The sequence below is a fragment of the Arabidopsis lyrata genome (genome assembly GCF_000004255.2).
Source record: "Arabidopsis lyrata subsp. lyrata unplaced genomic scaffold ARALYscaffold_7, whole genome shotgun sequence".
NCBI lineage: Eukaryota > Viridiplantae > Streptophyta > Magnoliopsida > Brassicales > Brassicaceae > Arabidopsis > Arabidopsis lyrata.
In genome coordinates, this window is record NW_003302549.1 from 21,050,876 (window position 1) to 21,066,512 (window position 15,637).

The 15,637-nt window shown below is 40.1% G+C and overlaps 2 protein-coding genes and 1 long non-coding RNA gene across 3 annotated transcripts; 2 read left to right on the forward strand and 1 right to left on the reverse strand.

Moving 5' to 3' along the window:
• The first annotated feature begins 3,626 nt into the window (after positions 1-3,626).
• LOC9306663 (heavy metal-associated isoprenylated plant protein 30) lies at positions 3,627-5,462 on the forward strand. The gene is given in 4 exon segments (XM_021019497.1): positions 3,627-4,008; positions 4,664-4,739; positions 5,011-5,146; positions 5,148-5,462. Coding segments are annotated over 4 exon segments (528 nt in total). The 5' UTR covers positions 3,627-3,876; the 3' UTR covers positions 5,332-5,462.
• Positions 5,463-9,204: 3,742 nt separating this feature from the next.
• On the forward strand, positions 9,205-9,720 carry LOC110226049. The gene is made up of 2 exons (XR_002330174.1): positions 9,205-9,329; positions 9,417-9,720. It is a non-coding gene; the product is annotated as an uncharacterized LOC110226049 (long non-coding RNA).
• Positions 9,721-13,986: 4,266 nt separating this feature from the next.
• On the reverse strand, positions 13,987-15,164 carry LOC110226755. The gene is made up of 3 exons (XM_021019337.1): positions 14,907-15,164; positions 14,734-14,818; positions 13,987-14,647 (listed from the first exon to the last, which is right to left on the reverse strand). The coding sequence occupies exons 1-3, from the start codon at positions 15,083-15,085 to the stop codon at positions 13,988-13,990; spliced, it is 924 nt and encodes a 307-aa protein (XP_020874996.1). The 5' UTR covers positions 15,086-15,164; the 3' UTR covers position 13,987.
• Between the last annotated feature and the right edge of the window lie 473 nt (positions 15,165-15,637).

The following is a 15,637-nucleotide window of genomic DNA, read 5'->3' on the forward strand; positions in this document are numbered from 1 at the left end:
TTAGCAAGGTGTCCGTAGCTTAAGTTCCCTGCCACTGACAGACTATTACTGAGACATCTCCATAAGAAGTGGTGTATCTTAGGGGGTGCATCTGTTTTCCAAATCTGCTGGAATAAAGGATCTAAACTTGGTTGGAGGACTTCTTGGGGACTGTTTCTTTTGTTGATAATATCAGCCATGACCCAATATCCTGATTTTACTGAATAGTGACCTGATTTGCTGTAATCCCAAGAGTATTGATCCTTTGTATCTCTGCCCCCTGGTCTAATTTCCAATATTTCCCCCTTAATTTCCTCTGTAAAAGCCATGTTCAGGAGCTCCTGATTCCATTCCCTGCCGTTTACATTTACCAGATCACTCACAGATTGTAGGGATGATACAACATGGCGAGAGCCTGGAGGTAGCCAATTTAGTGTTTGAATCGGCTGCACTGGTTTAGAGCTGACCCATGGATCCTTCCAGATATTAATTGATCTCCCATTACCAACCACTGCTCTTATTCCTTCCTTGATCAAGACATGCGCTTCATGAATACTCTTCCATGCGTATGAGGGTCTAGATCCCAAAGGAGCATTAAGGGGATCAGATTTGTTGAAATACCGGCTCTTAAAAATCTTTGCCATTAGTGACTCTTTCTTTGTAATCATTCTCCACAACTGCTTGCCCAGGAGGGCAACATTGAAGGCGTCTATATCCTTGAACCCAAGCCCACCAACAGCTTTAGGTTGGCTGAGCTTGCTCCATGCTTTCCAATGCATACCTTTCCTTCATGCTTGTTTTTCCACCAAAAATCAGCCATTGTTGACTCAATCTATTGACACACTGTTTTTGGAAGCTTGAAGCAAGTCATTGTGTATGTTGGAAGGGCCATAGCAACTGCTTTAAGGAGAACTTTCTTACCCCCAGGAGAAAGGAAGTTTGATTGCCATCCATTCACCTTCTTTCCTAGTCTTTCTTTGATATATCGTAATGTGGAGACTTTGGATCCTTGGAAAGATTCTGGTAGCCCCAGGTAAATGCTTTCTCCTCCCTCCTGGTCAATTCCTAGCTTCATTTTCACCACACTCCTCCTCTCTTCTGGGATATGCTTCCCAAAGTGGATGCTGGATTTTTGATAATTCACTCTTTGCCCAGAGGCTAGACTATACTCTTCAATAATCCGAATTATCTGGTTTAATTCCTCATCTTTCTCCTTGCAATAGAACATGTTATCATCAGCAAAGAGGAGATGGGAGATTGGAGGGGCACCTCTAGCCACTTTAAGTCCAGTGATGAGACCTTTTTGCTCTGCCCTTTGAAGCATCTTTACCAGCATTTCAGTGCATATAACAAATAGGTATGGAGAGAGGGGGTCTCCTTGTCTTAAGCCCCGAGTTGGTATAATCTCTCCATAGGGAGCTCCATTTATAAGGACTTGATACTTGACAGATTTAACACACGCCATTATCAGCTGGATCCATTCATCTGCAAATCCCAGGGACTGCATTGCTTTCTCCAAAAAAGGCCACTCTACCCCGTCATAGGCTTTGGAGATGTCAGTCTTGATGGCTATGAATTCCTCGGAGCATTTATTGCTGGAGCTGAGAGCGTGAAGCAATTCATGTGCTATTAGGATATTATCACTAATAAGCCTGCCCTGTACAAATGATGCATGTGACTCTGAGATTAGACTTGGAAGTATTTTCTTTAGTCTTGAGGCCAGCAACTTCCCAATAACCTTGTAAACAATATTGCAGAGGCTTATAGGTCTGAAATCAACCATCTTCTCCGCTTTCAGTTTCTTGGGAATGAGACAGATGTTTGTCTTGTTCATGTCTTCTTCCAGAATTCCAGTATTAAAGAAAGTTTGAACCATACCCGTTAATTGGTCTCCCATGTTATCCCAGAATTGTTGGTATAGGAATCCATTCATCCCGTCAGGTCCTGGGCATTTATGAGGATTAATGCTGAAGGTTGCTACCTTAACTTCCTCCTTTGTGACGGGAGCTAAGAGGGTGCTGTTTATCTGCTCTGTCACAGAATGTTCTAGAGTCTCTAGCTCCTCAATTTCATACCCGACGTACTCTGAAGCAAAGAGTCTCTTGAAATAAACCTCTGCTACTCGTCCAAGATCAACATCTGTTGTCCACTCTCTACCATCATCATCAATGAGCTTCTGAATTCTGTTTTGGGCTCTCCTGTTTTTTTGTTGCAGCATGGAAAAACTTTGTATTCCGGTCCCCATTATTCATCCATGTGATTCTGCTCTTATTTTTCCAGAACTGTTCCTCATTGATATATTCTTGATTCAGCTCCCTTTTCAGGCAAGCTAACTCCTTCTTATTAAAGGGGACTTTCTTGGTGGCAGCATCAATTTTAAACTGCAGCTCTTGGAGTCTGATGGCTGAGTTGGGTCTGGTCGCTCGTTTCCATCTTGAGATCTCCTTCCTGCAGCTTGCAATTTTTTCCATCATTCGATTATCTCCCGTTGCAGACTGCTGACTCCAGAATTGGCTGATCATATCCTTAAAACCTTCCCTCTTTATCCATCTCTTATCATACTTAAAGCCAGCCCATTTCTTCCACTGTTCTCCAACAAGACTATTCACAAGAGGACTATGATCAGAGCATATTTTCTGTAGATATGTAGCCTTAGCCTGTGGAAACATTTCCATCCAAGCTTGATTTGCTACTTTTCTGTCCAGCCTACATTGAACTAGCTCATCATTGCGATTTCCATACCATGAGAATTGGTAGCCTGAATGCTTTACCTCCCAGAGCCCACATGATATCAACATTTGCCTGAATTCCACACATGATGAGTCTTTCCTCACTGGCCCTCCAATCTTCTCAGTGGGATCCACTAGCTCATTGAAGTCCCCTGTTAGCATCCATGGAAATGTTCTGTTTTGACCCATTCTGGTGAGTCTCTCCCATAGATCCCCTCTCTCAGCTTGAACTGGTTCACCATAGATGCACGTGAGGTAAAACTCCTTATCTTGCCACTTATTTTGTGTATCAATCATTCTCGTCCGACTGGAGCACTTTAACTTGCACTGAATCTTTCCACAATAGAGCCAAGCCTCCACTCTTCCCTCTTGGTTCCACTGTATGCAGATCATAGTAACCTAGATGACCTACCATATTTTCCAAATAACACCTTTTCTTCTTGGTCTCACAGAGGAATATTACCTCTGGGAAATACAATGTGCACTGGATAATACGGTTGCGGCCACTTTATTTGAGATGACCAATTAAGCCATAAAACCAGGAAGTTTTATTTCTTTTGAATTGTTTATATACATCAAGCATAAACTATAGTGCTACGTTTCTTTAGAATTGCATTCTTTAACATTTGATACCATCAGTGAGAAGAAAAAAAAACACTGATACCATCGCATTATGTCAAGACTCAAGACTAACGCTTTTTAATAAATTATAATTACAAGATGCTTTAATTATGAAAATTATTACTATATGATATCCATAATAGTTAACAAACTCATCATAATATCTTCACCAACTTGCCTTGGATATATAAACCATTATATGTACCCACTGAATGAGCTAAGAGAATAATTAGCATGTGTTGAGTCATACATCTCTACATGTAAATTAATTTGGAATATAAACATAAATATTACCTCAAAGATTTATGACAACTTTTTTTCTAGGGGGTAAATAAGAGATCACAACTTATTACAAAGGGAAGCGATTCCAAAGGCATATCTTCCGTTCTGTCTAATCTTATTCTTTGTTTAAAACCCCTCTCCATGCATTCTTCTTGTTTACATATTTATTGCTTCCTCTCTAAGTTTGCTGAGTCCTAATCATCTATCTATCTAGCAATCTGAGTATACGTAAGTATAAATATAGAGAGAGAGTTCGAGTAGAGAAATGGGTTTGGGCTCCTTCATCTCTACCATCACATACTGTTTGTTCCTTCGCTATCCACACAAGAAGCCTAAGCACAAAAGTCACCTCAACTATTACCACACCATGCCAAGGGCTCGTCCACTTTCTTTACAGGTATTCTCTTTCTTTTTCTCTTTTAATATTTCATGTTTACAGTTTAGTCTCAGTTCGACCCTAAGATCATGATATCAGTTTTTCATAACTTAAAATAACTTTGAATAACAATATCTGTCAAACCGTTCTTATTCGGATACATCATACATGCCTAATGGAACGAAGAGTGCACATGCTTTTTGGGAAGAGAAGAGTGGAATAAATTTGTTAAGTTTGTGGTGATGGTAAAGGAGGACCAGCTAGAGTTAATTAAGTTGTTTTAACTATACCTAATTAAGACTAAACGTAGAAGCCTCTCTTTAATTATTAACCTTTAATTTAAGTTTGTCAATTTTGTGAGGAAAAAGGCTAGATACGAAACAAAACTGGCAGATCAGATTCTCGCAGAAAGAATATCACAGAACTGTTTTCAAGTTTTTTTTACCCGTGTTAAAAAAAGACTTTTGGTGTTTTATTGATATGTTAAGGGGAATCGGACAAAACTGTAATGGAATGTCATAGCTTTGTCACTAGTGGATGTTTCTATGGTTATAATATACTTGGCTGATTCAGCAGTCCTTTAAATAATTAATTGTTCTTCAAATTACCTCTTTATTTTGAAAACGTATCACATATTAATACCAATTATTTTGTAATATATGAATGGTGCTAACAGACGATAGACCTGACAGTAAGGATGTGCTGCAGTGGATGCGAGAGAGTAGTCAAGCATGCCATTTACAAGCTGAGAGGTAACGTCATAGTTAAGTGTGTTTTTGACAAATAACAAATTAATTAGTATTTCATTTTTTTTTTTGTATAAAATGTTTTGGTTAAATACACACATCAAAAAAAAAAGTGATACTGTATAATATAAATGGTAAAAGAAAAAAGTTATTTTTTCATAAAAAATGGTAAAATAATGAAAAACTCTAAAACATCCTATAGAAAAAGATGGACTGAGTACTATTTGTGAATGTCAAAATAGTAACTAAACGAGTGCTGTGTTGGTGGTAATTAAAGGGGTGGACTCGGTGGAGGTGAACCTGGAGATGGAGAGAGTTACGGTGGTTGGGTACGTGGAGAGGAAGAAGGTGCTCAAGGCAGTGAGAAGAGCCGGTAAGCGAGCCGAGTTCTGGCCCTACCCGGACATGCCTCGCTTTCACTTCCTCCGACCATTACTTCAAAGATACCACCCGCAAGTTCAGGGAGAGCTACAACTACTACCGCCACGGCTACAACCTTAGTGACCGCCACGGTCACATTCACGTCACCAACCGTGGCGATGATAAAGTGAGCAACTTTTTCAACGACGACAATGTCCACGCCTGTCGCCTTATGTGATGATCTTCCTCTTTTTTTCTTTTTTCTTTTTCGCTATCTGTGTTGATACATATTGTATCTTCTTTAGGGTTGCTTAACTAGTTTGTATGCATAGGCGGGAGAAAAAAAAGAAAGTAAATGCTTTTTTAAAACAAGAAAAACGAACCAAAAATATATCCGTCTTCCAATGATACATAACGACCAAAAAAAAAGTAAATGCTTTTTTATAAGGGTAAATTGCATGTTATGGCAGTTGACCAAGTTTTATTTTCAAGTTTTGGCAAAGTGAGAATGAGCTTTCATGTTTTGACATTTTGGCCAAAATCTGACCATTTTACCCTTACCGATGTACTGTTCACTGTACGGTTTAGTTAAGCGTACGGTTCAGTTAAGCGGTTCACTGTACGGTTCAGTTAAGAGGTTCAGTTACGTACACTGTTCCGGTTACGCAATATATTTCGCTCTTAATTGATTTGTGCGGGAGTACAGTGACAAGTTGGGATTAATAACATTAAAACACAATGAGACATTAGTATTTAATGCCCAAAAAGTTTAGACATGACTCATGTCACAATTAATGCAAAAGTCATCATTACTTTTTCTAATATTAGTTTATATGTGTGAATAGTTGTAAGAGACAAACATGATCCATCAAACAAACAAATTTTTCTGAACGAATGTGATTCTGCATCGGTTTGATCTTCTTGATTTACAAAGTTTGGAGCAAAGACAAGCATTGAACGTGTAAGTAATGAAATTGGTTAAGAAGTTTTTTGTTTTAACACACTAGGGTCTTGATTGTGTGCTAAGATCAACATTGTTTTTATATAAAACCCCAGAATATTTTTATTTCCACTTTTTTTAGTTGAAATTGCTAAATGAGGATAGATTTATGTTTATAAGTGTGTAGTTGGGAATTCTTTTTGTTCTTTGTAGATATAATCATGCTTTCATTTGCATTTAATGGGGTTCTGCTGAATTTATGATACAGGTTGGTAATGGATATTCCCGTATTTACTATGGTGGGTGAGTGGAAATGCAAAGAAGAAGAATGGAAATTTGAACCATGGGAAGGCTGGTTTGGTCGTTGTGTACGTGTTAGGCAAAACATGACGTACACGACATTTGTACGTACATTATGCGAGGTTTTCAGTTTGAAGTGCACCGAATGCAATCCAATAATTAGTTACTGGATGCCGAGAAAGATGTCAGTGATGATAGAAAGTAAACGCCTTCCTGTATACATTGACAATCAAATGAACCTGGATACATTCTTTTTGATTCGTGGTGGGGATCCTAGTGTCACCTTGTTTGTCTCTTTCATTACAACCGTCAAGGCACTCGGGAATACTGTCCCTAGGACCGATGGTGAGAGTTACCGTGTGTGTGGGAGTGCAACGACACCAAATCCCATCGTAGCGGCTTCAAATGTAGATGTAAATAATGAGGCCGTAGATGAGCAAGACGACGTTGAAGACGATAAAACAGATGAGGATGAAGAAGAGGAGGAGGAAAACGAAGATGGTGCTGGGTATGATGATTATCAGGGTGATGATGGATCTATGGGGGGAAGTACCCTCGATCCTACTATAGACGGTAGTGAAGGCAGTGGCGAAGATTACGATTACAACAAGTGGAACGATTTAATTATTGAAGAATATGGAATAGGGAATGTTGAGGAGGACGTCATTCTCACTCAACAAACGGTTCAACATCCAGGGGAATTCAGTCGTCTATTGGCAGAGTGTACGTACACAAGTCATCGTGTACGTGGGGGAGATAACTCGGTTGACCGTACACCAACGGTGACTCCAAGACGTACGTGTCAACATGGTTTATACCAATGTACGTACACAACAGAATGTGTACAAGATACATGATGCGAAGGTAACACCGATCCCAATATTAATGGTATAGACGATGTCTCTGGGGATGATGTTATCGACCGTGGTATTGGAGATTCCCCAAGTGGGACACTGAATGATAATCGGCTAGTTACTGCACCTGGCGGAGATAACATTTCTCATTCGGGTGACAGTACACCAACGGTGACTCCAAGACGTACGTGTCAACATGGTTTGTACCAATGTACGTACACTACAGAGTGTGTACAAGATACAGGCTGCGAATGTAACACGGATACCAATATTAATGGTATATACGAAGTCACTATCGACCGTGGTATTGGAGCTCCCGCAAATGGGACACTGAATGATAATCGGTTAGTTACCGCAGCTGAGGCTTATGAAGTGTATAATGACTTTTCTACATTACATGGTGGCGAGTTGGAGATTCTCGATAATGATGCTGCTCCGGTATTCGATGATTTAGCCAATTTACGAGATGATGAGACACAAGTCGAACTGAGTACGACAGGTGAGACTTTGTATGTCGGGAGTGTTTTTAAGAACAAAAAAGTCATACAACAAATAATGTCTTATCTCGCAATCAAACAATGCTTTTGCTACAAGCAACGTAGGTCATGTCCTACAAGATTGGAGATGGTCTGCGTTGATGATACTTGTCCATGGCATTTGACAGCTCAAGTTGTCAAGAATTCAGAATGTTTCAAAATCACATCGTATGATACCACCCATACCTGTGACATCGACACTCGTAAGAATTATAATAAACATGCTAGTTATAAGCTTCTCGGAGAGGTAGTGAAGAGCAGATACAGTTCTACGCAAGGGGGTCCGAGAGCTGTCGATTTACCACAGTTGCTCCTAAATGATCTCAATGTTCGGATTTCATATTCTACCGCTTGGAGAGCTAAAGAGGTTGCAGTGGAAAATGTAAGGGGGGATGATATAAAAAGTTACAGGTTTTTGCCTACCTATTTGTATCTTCTTAAATTAGCTAATCCGGGTACGATAACTCACCTACACTCTACACCTGAAGCTGATGGTACGCAGCGCTTTAAGTATGTTTTTGTATCTCTCGGGGCTTCTATAAAAGGTCTGAAGTATATGAGGAAGGTAATTGTCGTAGATGGAACGCAGCTAGTAGGACGTTACAAGGGATGTCTCCTCATTGCATGTGCCCAAGACGGGAACTTCCAAATATTTCCAATAGCGTTTGGTGTTGTGGATGGTGAGACTGACGCTTCATGGGTGTGGTTCTTTGATAAATTAGCTGACATTGTTCCAGACAGTGAAGATTTAATGATTGTATCGGACAGACATTCTTCAATATATAAAGGCCTCAGTGTGGTTTATCCGAAAGCTCATCATGGTGCATGTGCAGTACACCTTGAGCGAAATATCTCCACCCATTATGGTAAGTATGGTGTATCTAGATTATTCTTCAGCGCTGCTAAAGCTTACAGAGTGAGAGATTTTGAAAAATACTTCGAACAGTTAAGGGCTAAGAGTGCTGCATGCGCAAATTACTTAGAGGAAATTGGATTTGAGCATTGGACAAGAGCTCACTGTAAAGGGGAACGCTACAATATCATGTCTAGCAACAATTCGGAGTCTATGAATAATGTCTTAACAAGAGCCAAATCATATCCGATTGTGTACATGATAGAGTTCATTCGAGAGGTCCTAATGCGATGGTTCGCAGCGAGGAGGCAAAAAGTGGCTAGGTGTAAGTCTTTAGTGACGCCTGAGGTTGATGAGCGTTTTCTCCAAGATTTGCCTGCATCAGGGAAATTCGCGGTTAAGATGTCTGGACCGTGGAGTTATCAAGTTACAAGCAAGTCAGGTGAGCATTTTCATGTCGTTCTGGACGAGTGTACGTGTACGTGTCTTAGGTACACAAAGTTGAGAATCCCATGTGAACACGGTCTAGCAGCTGCAATCGAGTTTGGAATAGATCCGAAGGTTGTTGTAGGATGGTGGTATGGACTTCAAACGTTTTCTGATTCTTTTCAAGAACCGATTATACCTATCGCGGATCCGAAGGATGTTGTCATCCCACAACATATATCGGATTTGATACTAATTCCTCCATACTGTAGACGACCACCAGGAAGACCAACAACCAAAAGGATTCCATCTAGAGGTGAAAACCGGGTAAGTGCTATCATTCAAACGTGTACAGATTTTCAAACATTATGTTTTGAGTATAAGATTATTAACTTATTGTTGTTGTCATTTCAGAAAAAGAGACAGAAAAGACTTATTCCGAATCAGTGCACACGATGTAGACAAGCAGGTCATAACAAGAAGACTTGCAAAAATCCTATTTAATTCTCCTCAAAAGCTTTATGTCTCCGCGAAGACAGTGTACGTTTATGTGTGGACAGTGTGTACCAAAGTGTTGTGACGGTGTACGTACGTTTAATGTTTGCCAGCGTATAACTATGTACGTTTTCTGAGTGTACGTTTTTGTTAGTGTACGTGTTTGTTGTGTCTGTGTACGTATAATCTTCATGCAATAAACGGTTACAAACGGTTACACACATTTGTATCTCAACCGTTGGAACAGTTTCGCACTACCCACCGCGTCCGTTACGGAATTTCCTTATTTAAGCCACATCTCCTCCTCAATTTTATCCACGTTCCTTCAAACGAAAACCCTTTCACATTCGACAGTTACATCAATCAAACACAAAGTCTTTCGATTGTTCTTGCTAACCGTGTGATGGACGGGTATCACACCATCTCCGAATTGTGTCCTCAGATCACTGGGTGGACAATTTGTGTATTTGTCGTGAGAGTGTTTAAGAAGTTTGTTGCGCCCAACATCTTCGAACTCGGCCTTATCTTGGCAGATAATTCGGTAGTTTCCCTGTGCCGTGTTTGTGTTTTTTTATCATACGTTAGGTTCAATTCTATATAAATCTGTTATATATCATATTCTGTAGGGATCCCGTTTCCGTATCGAGGCCACCATTGATCGTCGCCTTGCTCCTTTTTACATAGACCGAATCAAAGAAAATGAGTGGAAAATTGTGACCACTTTTTTGGTCCGTAACGTCGCTGACTCAGTGAGAGCAACATCTCATGACTACGGCATATGGTTTATGGATCGGACCGTCGTTACTAACGCCTTACGAAGGGACCCAATATCGTTTTACGATTTCACTCAATTCGACTACATTTTGGAGAAAACAGTTGATAATAAAGTTTTAGTCGGTGAGATGTTTTTTAAGTTACGTTTTATTTACACATTTTTGAAATTAGAAGTTTATTTCTATTTTCTGGCCCTTGATGTAGATGTCATTGGAGCGTTGTTGGAGGTTGGCCGCTTGACCGGAGACTTCGACGGTCTCAAGCTTCCTTTCAAGATCAAAGATAGATAGTAAATGTTCTTTTCATATTTGATTCACTTACACTTTTTAATCTAAACGCTGACTTGATTCTTCTTTTAATATAATGTAGCAACGAAGTTTTGGAATGCGAAGCACACAATGAACAGGCGTTGGAATTCCAAACCTTCTTTCGGAGTCTAGGTCAGCGCAATGTTGTTGTCGCACTCGTCTTCTGGCGTTTAACCGCAGAGCTAATCCTAAGGTTTTGAGTCATGGTCCTGTGTCAAAGGTCTTTGCCGATCTGGACACACCGGAAGTGGAAGAGATCAAGCAGGTCGTTTTTTAGATAGGGGGATTTGTTTTCCCCAGTCTTCTTATTATTAAAGACCAGATTTATATTAAGTATTGTAAAACTACATAAACTTGTTGTCGTTTTCTAATTACTTGAATTTGTATAATAAACTATTGGGTAATTGTACGTACATTTTATACGTACAGTGTCTACAATTACAATTAATTTGCCAGTGTACGTTTTACTAGCTTTTTGGTTATTCAATCAGCAAATTGTACGAAACCCGTGTTCGTACACGAAAACATACATATATCATATTTGTTGTCCTCAAACAACAAAAACTTCATTCATTCATAATTAAATGCCCGAAGAAGGACATACATTTAAGAAAGACAAACTATATATTAGATGCGGAAGCAATAAACTAAAAAGTTGAGCCCGAAGCATACACATGAGCCGGAAAATTGTATGCCTCATCCGTCATTATCAAAGTCATATCTAATAGAAGACACACATCTCCCTCGCGTACCAGTAAAAGAAACACCCTCTGCAGCCGGAACTGTACGTGCAACGGCCAAGACATGCCGGTGTGTGCACATACCTCCATGAACGTTGCCAGAGCCGAGGACCTTCGGTGTGAAGCTGGCTTATGTGATACATCACCATCTCCCCCACTGCGTGAGCTGCCGCTAATGTGGGTGTCATCGCCCAGAACATATCGCTGACTGGAAGAAAGTCGACATGGTTGCCAGTACAAGTTAGGAATAAGCCGGTCGCGAAGCAGGCGAGAGGGTTGGATGGAGCGACGGAGTTGAGTAGTGTAATGCCGTGGGCCACCGTTAGGAAGCTGCTTGCCTGGCGGACACCTTCGAGGTATATAGCCGGGATCGCACCCCTTTCCAGCAAGAGGCTGAAGTAGGCCCTGAAGGGAGACTCCGGCTGCACGAAGTGAGGCCATGTGATGAAGTCGTCCATCACTATTGCGTTTACGTCACTTGCTTCGACCAAGTGGCGGAGGGTCTCGATGGGAGTCTGGGATACGGGCAGGTAGTTGATGAGCACGGAAATCGGGTTTGGCAATTGTATTGCAAGGTACATCTCGGTTGGAGGGGTTGCGGGGAAAGCCATGTTGTTAACAAAGGAGGTTTAGAAATAATCTTGCAGTTGATGAAAGAAGGAAGTTTTAGAATGATGTGAGCAAATAAATTAGTGTGTGTGATATCGTTTATATAGGGCCTAAATATTGAGTTCATGTATATGGCTACATTTGGGGGGGAACGCATTAATAAAGTGTCATTATTTTTTAAGTTCCTCTTATCTGACAAATGCAAGTGTACATTAATTGCAAACCGTGTACGTAAAGTAAGGAGAGTTATGCGAAAAGATAGAGGTCATTCTATGAATAGAGCTTGACAGTATGCATTAAATAACCACTCCAAAACTTGTAGATATGGGTTATTACATGTCAAATCAATCAGCATTGCATCATCATTTACTACCATCTCGAAAGTCGCTTCTCATATTTCTAGTTTTAAACCAACTAAAATACGTGTACATAGTAACGTATACCCGTGTACGTATGTCTACCCTTATTACGTTCTCTGACTAAAAGTTTGAGTTGATGTCTGTCGCCGAATTAGGGGAAAAGATTGAGTTCATGTATATGTCTAAATCTGGGGGAAACGCATTAAAAACCAAATCTCTTTCTTTTGCAATTTCGTTTTAGCTGACAAAAGACAGTGTACATTAATTACAGGGATGTGTACGTATATATGTACATAAATTTGCGTTTCTTTTTTTTTTTTTTTGAAAAGATAGAGGTGTCATTATCAATGGCTAAATCAGGTCAGTATGTATTTACTGATAATTCGTAAGCCTCTGTAGACAAGGCACCATTATCTAACATTAAGAAACTTGTTTCTCAATTTAATATAAAATATTACAATTATTTGTAACCATTCATAAGATTGAGTAGTATATGAGAAACAAGCAAGGATGTAGATAAAAAGATATTCATTACTGATAAGCAAAGTACAATTGCAAAGGCCACATATTATAACATAAAAACTTAGAAATTCAGATAATATTACGTAAGAAATCCCTAGAGAATTTGACTAATTCTTCTCGCACACCACCAGAGGTAACATACGTTGCACACATTCTTGAAGGGTCCAGATCTGATGTAACACTGCATCGCGCAAGGAGGCGTTTGAATACCACGTTCCTCAGGGTACGAAAATGTTGCGCCGTATGTGTTGTTTAACCTAATTCCATAATTTTTTTTTTCTTCTAGGAGTTCCTCACACATGTCACGTGTTTCTTCTGATTCCAAAGGGTAATGGTTGTTTGCGAACAGGCGTAGGTACACACCACCCATGTGAGCATTCCCGTCGCATATGCACAGAATAGCGCAGGCCAGGGTTGCATCGGCGTGCCTTGGTACATTCCGCTGTAAAAGTACAATGGCGCCCTTAATGTCAGACTCATGGGTAACTAGACGCAGTCCTTCATGGTAAATAGCAATCGGGTTACCAGCCTCTAGACACCTTTTGAAAAAGGGTCTATATCGACCTTCAGCGTTGATGTCATTCGGATCATGGCCTGCCGCATGGAAGTCATCAGGATCACTGCACATGCTATAAATATTAGCATCTTTCAAGACATCCGGCCTGTAGACAATGTTTCTTCCACCACGCCCTGATCTTAACAGAGGTCCGAGGTACCACCAACATTTGTCAGCCATTTTTTTGGCTATCTTGGCTAGCAAATCTTCAGGTAGATTTGGTGTAGACATTTCTTGGAATTTGGTGTTTCAAAACAATGCAATTCCTACTCTTAAATAAAGAACAATGAAGTTAGTTGGTTAAGTTATGGTTGTAGTTAATGCAATCTTACGTAAGTGATGATGCAGTGAGGGATGGTTGTCAAATCAATGTAAGTAAAGAAATAGATATCTTATTATGAGAAAAATCGACTTTGTGTAAAAGACGTACGTTATATAAGATTTACGTACACATGTTGGTTTCTGAATAAGTGTACGATGTGCAGATTGTTTAAAGAAGATAGTTATAACGATTACATAAATATTTTGAGGATCTCCATAATTAATTACGTTGTTCTAATTAGGTTGTTGAAATAAGGAAATATGTACTAGGAAATAAAAATAATTCAACATCCAGGGATGATTACAATAAACGCCGATTACCAAACTCGCGCTTGCCGTGTTCGTAGATTTCTGTTACGTACACCTGACGGTAGTCGGCCATATCTGCTTCTTGAATATTCACCAAGTCTGACATTGGGTTACCAAACGCCAGCAACTCCAAGAACTTCATTGCGTAAGGCCCGCAATCTCCTGTACTTGGGTTTTGAGCGACCATAACATTTCTCTCATAGGCAAAAGGTTCAACTGAGTACTTCTCAGGCAATACATCCGCGCACATCGCTCTCACTAGGTACGGCATCATCTCGTAGACAGGCTGCATCTTTGACCATGCAACAGACTCCCGCGTGTGTTCTATGAGAGCGTCATAGACAACTATATTCCAGGCTCTGAGGTGGATTACCAACCTAACCCAATGATCACCTTTCCAGTTCATCGGAGCATATACCACGTCGACATCCTTGAACCACCTAAGACTAGGTTCACGGTGTATGTGTATTCCATTGGCCATGTCGTATAGCCGGTCGCCCCATTTGAACCCAAGCTTATTTATACAATTCCTGAAGCTGACAGCACGCTTAGTAAGCTCATAAAGCAGGAAGGAGTCCAAAACAACGCATCGGTTTGCTATCATTTGTTGACCATTCTTGTGCCACATCAAGATTGCGAGCATTTCCAAGACCTGAAATGATAATAGCATAGGCAGTCAGTGTACGTACAATTCAGGAATATTTAAAAAATGTACACAAATGTACTATTTCAACTTACCATATTATCCACCCACTGTCCTTGTGCTATAAGCATGGAGAAAAACTCGTTGTCCACTTTGCGATACCCGAAAAGAGTGTGCTTCCTGTATATCCAATATTATAGTATGACTGGTTGTTATAGAAAACCAATGTATCAATTAAGGGATAATTTTGATAATGCACGATACTTACACATTCGGACCGCGGAGGACATTGGTTAAGAGCTCTAATTTGGAAGCATCAACCTTCTCCAAGGGGTTGTAAGGGACATTTCCAGCCGCTATAACCACCTCTGAATCTTCAGCTCGTCCAGGAACATCCTCCACGAGGACTGTTGTTTCCTTAAAACCTTCCGGAAGGGCTTCATCCATCTCAACAATTATTTGCTTCTTCACTTTTTTGGGTACAACCGGCGTAGGAATTTTAAATGCTATTGCTTCGACTGCAGCATCGTTGTTTGGTTGATCCTGTAAAGAAGTATTATTGTAAACAGCATGATTAAACAATTTCAAAATGTAATGATAATATTTACTGAGAAGATACTCACAATATTTTCTAGTGTACCAACTGTCGTGTCTGCTTCATCTAACCCTGGGTTTGAATCCTCTTGTTCTTCCACCCCGTCGACAATCCCCTGCTGCTCCAACACTCCCTTTTCAAATTAACGTGCAGAATTATTTAAATGTACGCATACAATCCTATGTACGTATGTTAATAACTGTGTATAATTTTAAACCAAACACGAGATTTTTACCTCCTTTACATTAGCTGCATCCACATCCATGGAGGCTTTCGTTGCCAACTCCTGTAACACCTGCATAATAGAAGATTATAAATTTAAATAAGCCTACACTATTTGATTTAAAAATATAGTTAGCTTACTTTCTTAACTACTGCAAATGGTGAAGGGGGATCCCCTAGGG